Source organism: Labeo rohita, chromosome 24 (assembly GCF_022985175.1).
Source record: "Labeo rohita strain BAU-BD-2019 chromosome 24, IGBB_LRoh.1.0, whole genome shotgun sequence".
NCBI lineage: Eukaryota > Metazoa > Chordata > Actinopteri > Cypriniformes > Cyprinidae > Labeo > Labeo rohita.
Genome location: NC_066892.1, coordinates 26,518,950 through 26,533,989, shown reverse-complemented (window position 1 = coordinate 26,533,989; position 15,040 = coordinate 26,518,950). Strand labels below are relative to the sequence as shown.

The following is a 15,040-nucleotide window of genomic DNA, read 5'->3' as shown; positions in this document are numbered from 1 at the left end:
ACCCACAACCTTGAGTTTGCTAGTGTAACTGGTCCTACTTGCACAGCTTCAAGCGGGATTCAAACCAGCATGGGAGCATCTTGAGGCTAGGAGAGTGAGGTTTACAAGCACAGCTATTACTGCACAGTTCTTGGCCTTCATTATGTTCACATCCTCTTTAGCCTCCCATGCTAGTTGTTGATGAGGTGCGAGTGAGACCGGTTACACTAGTACCCTGCTCACAGGGATCTACAGGTCAGCATGGACCTTTAAATTTAACAATGCCAACTGACCAGACAAAACACTGCTGTTAACGATAAAGAAAATGTTTAAAACAAATACCGCTGAGTAAAGGCTGGTTGCGGTGGTAGCAGGTGGGCAGAGGTCCGACTCTCTCCAGCCTGTGGTTCATCATCCTGGAGAAGTGACCCGTGTGTCTCAGACTGCCCACCGTCAGGCTGTACAGATACACCGGCTCCACAAAATGACTAAGCAGCGCCCCCTGCAGGCCAAGTACATTCCACCTGTTAAGAGTGCAGAAAGGTTAAGAAAGGTGTAGTCTATTCCCTCACAGGTTTTTGCGGAAAACATTCTAGGATTTTTCTCCATATAGTGGACAGTAAAAATGTATGCACTTTTTAACCATAAATGCTTGTCTTGCACTAGCTCTACGATTTACAACAACTTACATAATCTCGTTGGAAAGCTTGCGCATGGTTAGTTCTTCGTCTGCGTACTCCGGTTCAAAAGGTATTGTAGGACGAAAAACTCATTTTCTCCTCCAACATCGAAATGTTTTTTTGTAAAAAGGCATTTGAGTTTATTTGCATGTTCGCTTTGTAAACAAAGGTCATGCATGACCTTTCCAACGTGACTTCGTAATACGTGAAGCCGAGCTAGTGCAAAATGAGGATTTGTGGTTGAAAAGTTTATCAATTTGTATTTATATAGAAAATGACTGATTGTTTCACTAGATAAGACCCTTATTCCTCGGCTGGGATTGTGTAGAGCTGCATTTGAAACTGCATTTTGGACCTTCAACCAGTTGATCCCCATTGAAGTCCAGTATACGGATAAAAACCCTGAAATGTTTTCCTCAAAAACCTTTATTTAATTTGGACTGAATAAAGAAAGACATAAACATCTTTGATGACATGGGGGTGAGTAAATTATCAGGAAATTTTTATTCTGGAAGTGAAGTAATTCTGTAATGGCAACATTCTGGCCATTTAAGGTTCGGACTCATTAGCGAAATTTCAGCAAAATTCTGTGGGCAAAGTAAGGTCCATTGTCTATTTCTAATCATGTTGCAATGAAGCACAACTCACACAGAAGACACTTTCAAACCAATCAGATAGGGCTGCACGATAAATCAAAATGAAATCGCAGTTGTGATTAGGCAGAAGCTGCAATTGTCATGCGTATCTTTCAGTAAAGCATGGTTCTGTGATCAGCAGTAAATCTTCATCCAAGGCCAGAAGGCGCTCTCGTGTGGAAACTCCAAATACGCCTGAATAAGAAACCTAGGAAATCGCTGCAGCTGAATAAACACAAGATTTAACTGCTTTCATTAATTAAACGTGACTAATAAACACACGACTATGACAACATATGCTTTATCTGACTTATTATTATTATAATTTTCATAATAATGAAGTATATTTAGAATGCAATGCCTAAAATAACTCCCATCTCACAGAAGGATTTATTTCAATCACTCGACTGATGTTATGAAGTGAGTTTAGAGTAAAAACATGTTATTAAATGTGGTATTTTCACAGGCTTTTAGATGTACTACACAGAGCCGTAATTCACTGAGAAGCTACGCAAACAGCTGTCATTATTGCAAACGATTTCTTTCAATTTCATAATCGCGCAATAATATTGTCTGCAATTTTTTTTGCGTAACCTATCAGTGAACTACGGCTCTATGTAGTAAATGCTGCTCCATCTGAAAGCAGGTGATGGAAGTTTACTGCCGATTACAAAACCGGCTTTACTGACAAAATGCACATGGAAATCGCATTCGATTAATTAATGCAGCCCTACAAATAGATTTCTGTTTCACCAAAATTCCTGATCAAGTGGTTCCTTATAAAAATGACAAAACTTTGCCTGCAAATCTTTGCGAACAGCGGTAAATGCAACTGCACCTTTAAACAGGAAAACTCCTTTTGATCAATGCCCACAAACCACATTTCACAACACCAATTTGTGATTTCTAGTGTTCTTTGTACTAACCCAATTCTTTGTAACCAATGTAGACACTAAAATTACGTTAACAACAGCCAATCAGATTGAAGTTTGTGATTTCAGCCAATTTGTACTACTTTTCATGTGCAATATGCATTAAACATTTTAAGTATTTTAATAATTTAGTATCTACACAGCATTAAAAGTTTAGATAGAGAGAGAGAGAGAGAGAGAGAGAGAGAGAGTTAGATATTGCATTTGATTACAGGCTAAATTCAGAATGTAGAATATCACTAGACAGAATAAACATTTGGTTTTTAACCTCAGACCATAAGCTAATGTATTTATGAAAAGCGCAATCATTTAGAAATATTAAGCAGCTAATTTTTACATCATTGTTCTTTTGCTTAATTAATGTCTCTTTATCATGCCGGTAATGATTGCAGGCGCCTCTCTCTCTCTTTGTTCATCCCTGTTCATGACTAATAAGCCATTATAGTTTTTGCTTTCCCAAGCAGTCAATTAACACGGGCCGCTCTTCAAGAGCTGCCGCCCCGCGTCTCTAATATAGATCCGTTTACCTGAGCAACAATCTGCTTGTGGAATCTCCTGCTTATCCAGAAAAAATGATTTTTAATTCTCTCCCTTTCCGTCTCGGATTCTACCAAAACAGAAACGATTCGGCCTTGCAATATTAATTTACCCAGGAGGCAACGATGTGAATTAGAAACATCTTTTAATTCTCTTGCAAGAAAAGCCATCTGGCTGCTGTAGAAACGTAACGGGGCGACCCTCCCTCGTACCCTCCTCCTAACCTCCCTCACCCCCCGTCTCGCTCTCTCCCAGCACCCCCTCCAGTGCTGTAAAACGGCAGGCCATTAAAGTAATGTGTTCATCTACATAAAACCCAAATGGAATATGACGGATCATATTCACAGGCATGCCATTTATGCCTTCAATTAAAGCACTCATCAACTTAATTAAACATCCACTCCACTCAATCAGCTCAGCATACCTTACTGCCTCCGAACAATAACGACACCTATCATAACTCTGTAAAAGTAAGAAGCTCACTGTATCGCGTCCAGGCACAGAAATCAATCTGGTGAATCACCTACACTTAAACAAACTCCATTATGATACATAAATTATGACAAATGCCTTATTTAATCATTTTATTATTTGATAATATTTATATATAATATATAATACATGCATATATAAAATCTTATGTCATATAAATATTTACTGGAAGTAAAATACAGATTTAGAAAATGCAATGTAATTTCAGCAGGGTCCCATTATCACAGAATAGGTTTCCTGTGGCCGAACGGAGGCAGCGGAGGAGCGCGGGAGGGTGAGATGGAGGATAATGATGTGAGGTCAGGGAAGATGATGAAGGGATGAAAAAAATGAGTGCGACTAAGGATGAAAAACAGGGTGAGCTGGTTGAGGGCAGTGGAGATGAATGGAGTTGGTCTATAAGGGACTATAAGGACTTTAAACCTCTTTTCCAGCCTGCTCTTGATGGTGACCTTGATCAACGACCCCTCTGAGTTGTGGGCTCAACAAAAGAGCGGGATAACTCAACGGGATATAAAATGGAAAAGGAGTGGCACTCAGGGAAAAAAAAGAAGCTCTGGATGCTCTATTTTGTCTTATTCTGTGTTTTTTTTTTCTAAAGTAATTACTTTAACCCTGCACGATGACCTAGCCAGATAGAATCAGACCCTTGTGGTCCCAGCCGATGCAATCTGATTGGTCAAATTAATGGCCCAGGGGAGCGAGCTTCACCTTAATGTGACTCTTTGTCGCTGTGCCCAGCCTCAACACATTACATGCAGGGCTGGGTGATTTACTGGTTTAGAAGATACTGGTACGAATTTTTCAACTGGTACACATTTAAATATGGTTTCTAATTGTGTAATGCTCCTTATTAATAGGGAAACCAAATGAAGAGCAGCTTGCTAAAAAAAAAAAAAAAAAAAGTGCATTCTCTGTGTTATGTTATGCTCTGAGAAGCATTCATACTATTGTGAAAAAAAATATATATATATTTTATATATATAAAAAAAATATGAGTTTTCTCCTTCAAAACACAATGGCATGTGAAAGTTTTGGAGCCCCTTGCAGAATCTGTGAAAATGTGAAAGATTTTAACAAAATAAAAGAGATCATACAAAATGCATGTTATTTTTTTATTTAGTACTGTTCTGAGCAAGACATTTAACATAAAAGACATATAGTCCAGAAGAAAAAAATTACCAAAAAATAAATTAAAAATAAAAATAATAAGAAGAATGATAATAATAATATTAATAATAGCTGAAATTGTTAAAATAACCCCCTTCAATAGTTTGAGGACCCCTGATTCTTAATAGTGTGTGTGATTACTTGGATGACCTATGACTGTTTTTTTGTTTTGTGATGGTTGTTCAGGAGTCCCTTGTTTGTCCTGAACATCTTTTGCATATTTGAACCCTTTCCAACAATGACTGTATGATTTTGAGATCCATCTTTTCACACTGAGGACAACTGAGGGACTCAAACGCAACTATTAAAAAGAGATTCAAACATTCACTGATGCTTCAGAAGGAAGCATGATGTATTAAGAGCTGGGGGCTAAAAACTTTTGAATTTTAAGATCAAGGTATATTGTACTTCATTTGTCTTGCGGGAAACATGCAAGTATCTTCTGTAGCTTCCGCAGGGCAGTACTAAATGGAAAACGATGATATTTCAACAAAATAAGAAAAATTTGCACATCTTCATCCTGTTCAAAAGTTTTCACCCCCTGGCTCTTAATGCATAGTGTTTCCTTCTGGAGCATCAGTGAATGTTTGAACCTTTTATATTAGTTGTGTTTGAGTCCCTCAGTTGTCCTCAGTGTGAAAAGATGGATTTCAAAATCATACAATCACAGCTGGAAAGGGTTCAAATATGCAAAAGATTCTGGAAAACTGAAGAATCTGCAGGACCTGGAGGATTTTTCTGAAGAACAGTGCTCAGTTTAACCGTTCAGAACAAACAAGGGACTCATGAACAACCATCAAAAAAAAAAACTCATAGATCATTGAGTTAAGCACATCCAGTAATAAGAACCAAGGGTTTCCAGAGTTTTAAAAGGGGTTATTTTAATAATTTCAGCTTTTTTTGTCTTGTGGACTGTATGTAAACATCTTTTATGTAAAATATCTTACTCACGACAGTACTAAATACTAAAAAAAAATAACATGCATTTTGTATGGTCTCTCGTATTTTGTTAAAATTATTCACATTTTCACAGATTCTGCAAGGGGTTCCCAAACTTTTGCATGCCACTGTATAATAGGTGGTTGTCTACTTAATTAAAGTAAATTAAATGCAAACATTTATTAACAAAAGCATTATAGCAATTCTCATTATTGTAATGTCAAAAAAAAAAAAAAAAAATTATGACAACCCTGTACAACTGATATTGTACAGCATAGCAGTTTTGGCTGTACTGCCTTTAATTTAAGCAAAAAAACAAAAAACAAATACATAAAATAAATAATAAATAAAACCAACATTGCAAATGCAAAACCATTTATTTTAATAATTTTAGTAAAATTACATTGATAATATTAACTCAATATTAACCCTAAATCTATTAACTGATCACAGCCTTTACTTCTGCTTGCATGTATTTAACAGTACCAGTAATCAGAAACGTTCACAATCACACTTCTCAGGTTGTCAAAGCTCACATAAACAAAGCAGAAGCTAACTGATTGTGGTAATTAAATCAAGCATATGGCAGCCAGCGCAAACACAGCTGTGTGCGTTGAAGACCTGAGTGTGTGATCTCTGGGCAGTGCGATTCACACACTCACAGAAGGTGTGGACTAAGTGTCAACAAGACAGAAGTGTGAAAGCAACACAATGTCTGAAACTGGAGTAATCACACTCGATAGGCGAAATGCCTCAGAAAATATCCATCTGCTTACTTTACCTGTTACACTAACCGCAGTGTCATTCTGACGTCCAATAAAGCTCTGAGGGGCCTTAAGATCATGTAGAGTGAGACGTGAGACTTCATTAAAACATGCCTAAATGTCTCAGGAGAGAGGGAAACTACACTACAGCTGAATAATCCCCACCAATTTTACAGTTCTCATTAAACGGGATAAGTGTCACATTTTCCTGCATATACAAATATATATATATATATATATATATATATATATTATATACACAATACCGCTCAAAAGTTTGAGATCAGTAAGACTTGTAATGTTTTTTTTAAAGAAGTCTTTTATGCTTATCAAGGATGCATTTATTTGATCAAAAAAAGAAAAAAACTGCAATATTGCAAAACGTTATTACAATATAAAATAATGTTTTTTATTTTAATATATTTTAAAATATAATTTATTTATTCCTGTAATGCAAAGAAGAATTCTCATCAGCTGTAACTCCAGTCTTAAATGTCACATGATCCTTCAGAAATCATTCTAATATGCTGATTTATTATTAGAATTATCAATGTTAGAAACAGTTGTGCTGCCAATTTTTTTTTTTTTTTTTTTTGGAAACTGTGATTCTTTTTTTCAGGATTCTTTGATGAATACCAGTTAAAAAGAACAGCATTTATTTAAAATATAAATATTTTCTAACCATGTAAATCTATACTATCACTTATTTTTTATTAATTGAACACATCCTTGGTGAATAAAAGTATTAATTTCTTTCAAAAAAAAAGAAAGAATACAAATTTATTGACCCCAAACTTTTGAACAGTAGTGTAAATTGTTAGAAAAGCATTTTAAAAAATGCTGTTCTTTTTAACCTTTTATAGATCAAAGAATCCTGAATAAAAGTACCACGGGTTCCAAAAAAATATTAAGCAGCACAACTGTTTCCAGCACTGATAATAAATCAGCATATTAGAATGATTTTTGAAGGATCACGTGACACTGAAGTCTGGAGTAATGATGCTGACAACTCAACTTTAATTACAGAAATAATTTAAATTTGAATGTATATTAATATAGAAAAACATTGTTTTATATCATTTTTAAATGCAACATTTTTTATATAATACACAATACTTATATAAATTATAATTTTTGAAAGCAAATATGCATTGAATTAAGGAGTTAAAATGAATTAAAGACATTTTAATGTTACAAAAGATTTCTATTTTAAATAAAATGCTGTTCTTTTGAAATTTAAAATTCATCACAGAATCCTGAAATATAAAATGTATCAGTTTCCAGAAAAATATGAAGCAGCAACTGTTTTCAACATTAATAATTATATCCAATGTTTCTTTAGCAGTAAATCAGCATATTAGAATGATTTCTGAAGGATCATATGACACTGAAAATTCAGCTTTGATCACAGCAATAAATTACATTTTAAAATATATATTTAAATAGAAAATACTTATTTAAAATTTTAATAATAGTTTAAAATATTACTGTTTTTACTGTATTTTGTGATTAAATAATGAAACAAGTACACTCATAATTCATACGCATTAGGTCCATGAATGTGCATTAAGATTATAATATCAATTCTGATTTCAAAATGACAAAACAAAACATCCCTGCTATGAATAAAAACGAAGCTGCAATCTTAGGTACATATAAAAATCCAGAATGCCCATGAGAACACAGATTAACACTGTGACGTATCTCATACAGAAGCTAATTATTAAAGGATTATCAATCAAATCACAGGCATCATCATAAGACAATAATGGTGATCATTCCAGTCCCAAACACCACTGGTTTAAATAGCTCCCTTCCTCAAGGCAAATATCACACCAACCTTTCCCTCTGCCATTATAATGGCGTATAAAAGTCGTCCTATTTAAACGAAGCTGTGTCGTCCTCATAAAAACTAATCCTCTAATAAAGGTAAACCTTAAACCAATACACTGTCCAGCACTTGAGATTCACAAATCACACTTCAGCAATCTACTCTCTGAAAGGGGCGGGGGGTTTGGGGGACGACAAAATGGTACAATATCACCTTGAACACATCATTTATACTGCAGGACATTGTCAAATACATTTCAACACATAACATTTTTCTAGGTTAATTTTTTTATGCACAATCAAGCATCAAATGATGATTTCCAGAAAAGGCAAAAAAGAATAACTGAATATGATGCAGACTAATGATTTTTATAATGTTACAGTACAAAAAATGTTTTCGAACTGGTAACACTTTATAATAACTACATGCTATAAATCATTAGTTAAGCATTAGTAAATAGTTAATTAATCATTTGTAAAGCATTGTTCCTACATTAAAGTGCTCATATTACGCCATTTTAAAGGTTGCTAATATTGTTTTATTAGTTTCCTAAAACAGGTTTGCAGGTCAAAAAACACTTTAGTTTTCTCCAAAAATAGATTTAATTTTACCTCATTTCTAAATGATTCGTAAACGACTTTGAAGAATCAGTCTCTATAAACCCCTCTTTTCCGTGAGCCCTCACTGCTGTGATTGGTCAGATGGCACAGTCCTTTATGATTGGTCTATTGCGTACAGCACGTCAGAAAACGATACGCCCATTGCCATAACTGAATGACAGCCCTGGAGACTTGTCAATACATAGAAAAGATGGCATAGATTTTACCTTACCAATTCAAGCCGGAGTCTGATGATGAAACGGTTGAAGTGGCTGATCGCAATTTGCTTATGTAAGCGAACCGTGCACACCTCTATGTTGTAAACTTCAACACTGTATAATGCATTAAGCGGCTTTCACACCGAACTACTACTGGGTCAACTAATTTTGAACTTTTAGCGTAGCGTGCGTGCTTTGCGCACAGTGGTTTGTAGTGGTAATTTAGAAATTATTAACTGATTCTTAATAAAGTATGAAAATACAATTATTAAGCATATTATATAGATACTTATAAACAAAGAATAAAGCATTTATAGCTGTATTTATAAACTACTCAATAATGTCTATTAATGTAAGAAATAATGCTTTACAAATGATTAATTAACTATTTACTAATGCTTAACTAATGATTCATAGCATGTTGTTATTATAAATGTTACTAAAAAAAGAAAACTTATTTTAAACTACTGTTTTAACTGTTTTTTTGATCAAATAAATGCAGCCTTGCTGAGCATAAGACTTGGGGAAAAAAAAAAAAACTAAAGAAAAAACTTTTGAATGGTCAAAAAGCACGTATCAGATACATATTAAATTTCAAACTGAATGCAAAAACTTTTTGCTTCTAAAATGAACATACTGTAACAAGATCCTGTCACCTGTTCCAAATATTAGTAAAAATAGGAAACTGTGTATATGTGGACTTTGAATTCAAAACGCTTCATTTCAGGCCATCAACTCTGTCATCTCAGACTGGGATCAGACCTTTCATTTACCCTTTTCTCATAGCAGGAATGTCCAGGGACACAAAGATGAGACCTGTGTTTGATTACTTACTTAAACGTTTAAGAGTGAATGTTCTGTGTTCTTGATACTGACCTGGAAATCTTGTCGGTGCATGACATGGTGATGAGACGTTCTCCTTGAAGGACTCCGTCCCACGTCTGAACGGGACCTGTTGACTTTACAGGCAGCGTGCCTTCCCCTGATTCAATCTTTGTCCGTAGGTGGCTGTGAAACTTCTTTACCAAGTATCTGTTGCTGTGCACTGTGGAAAATCCAAAGAGTGTTGATGAAGTTCAACTTTTGGCTTATCTATTCACTTATTCAAAAATACACTTTAAGGTCAGTAAGTCAAGGTCAGTAAGTCTCTTAAAAGATCAGATAATTTGGCTTTTTTTTCCTGACAAGGCAAAATGAGTTCAGGCTCTAAAATGTCAAGTGGTGCAATTCTCCAAAAACTTAAATAATAATAAAAATAAACAGTAATAAAAAAAATGTTCAGAAGCAAATATATTTTTTTCAAGTTCCACTTAAATGTAAACAAATGCATTTTATAAAAAAAGTTTAATAGTATTTACACATCTATAAGACTTGAAAGACTAAAGGTCCTAGCACAGTAAGAAATTCTCATGCAAAACAAATAAAGCCTCATGCTGTGTCAATCACGCTTACACCCTGCTTCCGAAACTTTCACCAGTAACAAAAAAAAACAAAACTGGATCGCGTTCAATTTTCTGCATTTTTTGCATCCTTAAGCAAGCATTTTTTGAGATGTTTTGACAATTCAGAGCCACTGTGATGTTCTATATGTGACGAATTTTGACGAATATGAAAAAAATGTATATGAAAATTTCTTGTATATGAAAAAATAAATAAAATAAATAAATAATTACATTTACTTTTTCAATCTAGCTTTGTTCATCCATTTAGAATTGAGGTAAGTAAGTATATAATATAATAACTGGACCCCAACTTTTTTTTTTCTTCTGGAGAAATCAATATATGACAGGACTGCGAAAATAGCTGGGAAATAAAATGGTTTGCTAAAACATCTTGATTAATTTGTTTCTTACAAATATGCAGATTTTCGCTGGATTACTTGCAGAATATTGTGATGTTTTAATCAGCTGTTTGGACTCTCATTCTGACAGCACCCATTCACTGCAGAGGATCCATTGGTGTGCAAGTGATGTAATGCTACATTTCTCCAAATCTGATGAAGAAACAAACTCATGTACCTCTTCGATGGCCTAAGGGTGAGTAAATATTTAGCAAATTTAAATGTTTTGGTGAACTATCCTTTTAATATCTTTAAAATGCGTTGTATTTAACATTTTTGGAGCAACAGATTTTTGTGAAAATGAGGTGGCAAGGGGGGCCTTTTACCCCACACACGGGGTAAAAGGCTCACCAGCATGGGGTAAAAGGCACACAGTATTGATACAAATACTTTAGCTAAAATAATGTTTTTTTTTTTGTAAATAATGTAAATAAAGTTAATACTTGTTCAAATCAATCACTTTAGCAAAGTTTGTACTATTTTCTGCTTATTTTGATAAATACAATTATTAATTTGTTCAATAAATATACTGTTATTAAAACATGTTAATATAAAACACATTTTAAAATATAGAAACTCATTTCTGTAGTTTAAAAATCATTTTAAAATGTAAAGATTCTGAAAGCACTGAAGGAGATCCCATAATAATTTAATATAGATTTACAGTAGTAAAAACAAATGATATTTTATTATATAATATGATTAATACCATGTTTTTAAAGGGGTCATCGGATGCCCATTTTCCACAAGTTGATATAATTCTTTAGGTTCTTAATGAAAAGTCTATAATATACTTTGGTTAAAAATTCTCAATGGTAGTGTAAAACAACACCCTTTTTACCTTGCCAAAATCAGCTCTGCAAAAATCATCCTGTTCTGGTCGAGGTTCCTTTAAATGTTAATGAGCTCTGCTTGCCCCGCCCTTCTCTTCTCTCGGTAGAGTGATGAGCCTGTTTACTTTAGCCGCATTTAGCCGTGTTTTGCCTCTAAACTTGCTAACTAGCACGTTACTAGGAAAGGCGATCGCAAAGATTGATAAAAAACCCTTATACTTCTGCTGTAAGTGAAGCTGGATCATGAATGATTTGCGTGAACAGACACATTTATGTAGATCAGGAGGTGCATTCCCTTTACAAACAAACATAATCCACTCCATCTGCAGTGGCTTAGATGTCGGGATTAATTGACGACCATTATGTTTATTATTACATCCAGCAACACAACACCTCAATTGCCCAATCTGAGATATTCTTGTCTAACCTACATCACTGCTCCGGCACTGAAACAATGGAGGTTGGACTGTTACAGCTGATTTAAGGCAGGTCTGAGGTAAGACCCTCATGTCAATCAACTATTGTGGAAGTGGCCTCTGTGGGTGTGACGCCACACCAACAGGCATCTGAGAATGGCTCGATTTGAAAAAGGGGATATTATTTTTACAGATTAATTAAAAACCACTGCATGGATTTATATCATTATAGGGTAGATTTGTACATACACTGCCAACACACATTGATGTTCAAACAACACGTAAAAGTGAACTTTGCATCCGATGACCCCTTTAAATATGATGGTTTCACTCTAAACATCTCCTAGATTATCTCTAAGATGGACACCCAACATAATATATGATATTTACCATCTGAATCTAACAATGTCATGGCAACAAATGGAAAAGTCAGCCTTCTGTTAATTGTCATGTTAATTATTGTGCATTATAACCCCAACAGCAGGGGTGCTTTTTACCCCAAATACCATACTTTTACATATTATTTCATTATTTAAAAACTGCTGTTTTAATTATCTTAAACAAAACTGAAAATCATTAAGACCTTTGTCTCTAAATATATTCAAGAATTTTAGCGATTCTCATTTGCTACTTAAATCTCCAACATTTTATTAGCTCAAGCTAGCACAGAATCGACTGTGCGCTGCTGTCCATGTTTGTGTTAAGGATCGGCCAAACTTGCACATGTATCTTGAAAAGCGGATTTTTTTGCAAAGTGCTACGCCATGTTTTTCTCCCATTTAGCGGTTTAGAGGAAAATAATATCAAAGGCGCCTTTTACCCTGGGGCGCCTTCAGCACCATTGTACCCTATGTGTGCATTTATACCTTCACATACATTATCTTAGCCTGCAATATTTGAATTCAATGAAAAAGTGGAAATAAACCTTTTCACCTTGGGACGGAAAAAAAATTTAAAACCTTTCTTTCATGATAACTCAAGTTGCAAGGTAAATATGTTGCCCCACGTGACATTTTCAGTCATTAAATTAATTAAAACTTGTCTTAAAAATGAAATAAAACTTTTTTTTAAAACTACATGACACATTTGTACCATTTGATTTTAAAAAGTCTGTATTACACACATAAAATGAAGCAGGGCAGAAGAGATGACACAGACAAGTGAAGAAACTTACAATCGGAGGTGATTTCATACGGCGAGTTCACACGGGCGTCCCCGCAGGGCGATGTACTGATGTACATGTGGAAGAGGACGTTCTCTCTGAGTCTCAAACAGGAATCTTTGTGCCGTACGAAGATCGATTGCTCGCAGTCCTCTTTCCTTTTGCTTCAGAGTGATCACAGACCGCAGGCGGGAAGAGAGAACAGAAAAGGGAGACATGAGAAACAACCACGTCTGAAAGCGTTCGGCGCTCACATTCCGGGCTAATAATGGGCCGAAGACACAAAGGAGACAAATATTGGCCTTGCCGCAACCAAGGCTAGTTCCGTCACTGTCACATTCCCCTCTCGCGCGCTCTTTCTCTCTCTGGTACACAATCTCAAATCATTACTCTGTCAGAACAAGGCGAATATAAATGGTCGAGACAACAGCGAGCTGTAATTCTTTAACCCGGATGATCTGTAGCTAGTCAGCTGTAGGGAGGACACGTCGTTTCCCGCAGAGCCGCCCCACTTTTACACATATCATCATAATTAGCATTAACGCCTCACTGTGACATCTTACAAAAGACGTTTCGGAATAGTGCACGAGGTGAACTGTGCACAGGGAGCGCATTACATACGCAAACATCGTCGTCCCTAATTGGCACCTAAGCTGTGCTAATTACGCAAATGACCTGCGATGTCAAGGGTGGAGTCGCGCCGCTCCAGATCTGTCTACTGAGGAAGGTGCTGATGGCCGTTGTGGTATTTTATTTGCCGAACATAATGACTTATCTTCCAAACTAGACTCCAGACTCAGCCAAACGGGCCCATTTAGTCGCAGATAATGCACTATGGGAAGACGCATATGCAAATATGACATTACAGGAGGCTTTTCTATGCAGCAATCTGCTACATCGCAGAAGACATTTAGAGTCTTCGCTGCCGCACAATGATACCTCCAACACCAGACCAGACTCAAATGATAATGTGGAGTCTTTATGAGCGAAGAATTAACACTTCTGAAAGTACATCCAAGTCCTTTGTTGGGTGTGAAATGTGCTTCTCCGAGAAAACGTGTTGTTTGCTTAAAGCTAAGCTTTTCAGGTTCAATATGTGTTAAGCTCTATTGACAACCTCTGTGACATACTGTTGATTAGTGCAGAAAATAATTTCGGTGTGAAAAAATGAGAAAATATCTTGCTTACAAGGCAGGTGATTTAGTTCAAAAACATTTTTTGTTATGCTGGATGAATGTCTCCTCACATCCCGATAACACTGACAAAGTTAAGTGGTCTAAATGTGTTTACATTTATTTATAGCGTGGAAGGTGTAGGACCATAAAATGTTAGTGCGTGCAGACATGATACGTCATCAGCATGCTCCATTACGCTATTGCAGACCAAGCATGAATGGAAATCATTATTATTATTATATTATATGCTTTATACTGTAATGTTTTTCACCAGCAAATGAGGCATGAGGTAATCTGGCAGAATTGACACTAGGCGCCTTTCCATTACATATTTGCCCAAAACTTTCGCAATATTTTATAAATGCCGATAAAAAAAGTAGTACGAAATGACTGCGTTTCCATTAACCAATGTTTTGCAGCTAAAACATATTTTTTTCCCTCTCCTGGGAAGTAATGGCAATGGACTTTGGCTATATTTAATTAAAGGAGGTGTATGTGTGTACCTTTACAGAAGCAGCGCGGAGAGCCACTTCTGAAATGTGTGCGGTGCGGCTGGTATAAACACAAGCATTAAGAAGAGTGGCCGTGATCAGCTCCGTTGGCCGCTTCGGAGCCATAACGCACCGCAGATGTGTGCAGTGTAAATTGTCTAAGAATTAATGGCAAAAGAACACGGCCACATATGAAGTGTTTATTGGAGGTTATAGTACATTGAAGAACGATCATATTTAATATTTGAAATAGTATGGCATATGCAAATGTGAGCTGACGCATCCAACCAGTGAAATATCCACATCAGCTGTGAACTCATTATAGGTACGTCGCAATGGCGTTAGAG

At 35.7% G+C, this 15,040-nt stretch overlaps 1 protein-coding gene across 1 annotated transcript in view; it reads right to left on the bottom strand.

Moving 5' to 3' along the window:
• adarb2 (adenosine deaminase RNA specific B2 (inactive)) overlaps positions 1 to 15,040 on the bottom strand; it is a 188,110-nt gene that overhangs the window by 8,216 nt on the left and 164,854 nt on the right. The window contains exons 6-8 of the mRNA XM_051098702.1: positions 13,040 to 13,191; positions 9,653 to 9,821; positions 322 to 503 (exon numbers count right to left, since the gene is read on the bottom strand). Coding sequence (XP_050954659.1) covers positions 322 to 503; positions 9,653 to 9,821; positions 13,040 to 13,191 — 503 coding nt within the window. The remainder of the gene's footprint in view (positions 1 to 321; positions 504 to 9,652; positions 9,822 to 13,039; positions 13,192 to 15,040) is intronic.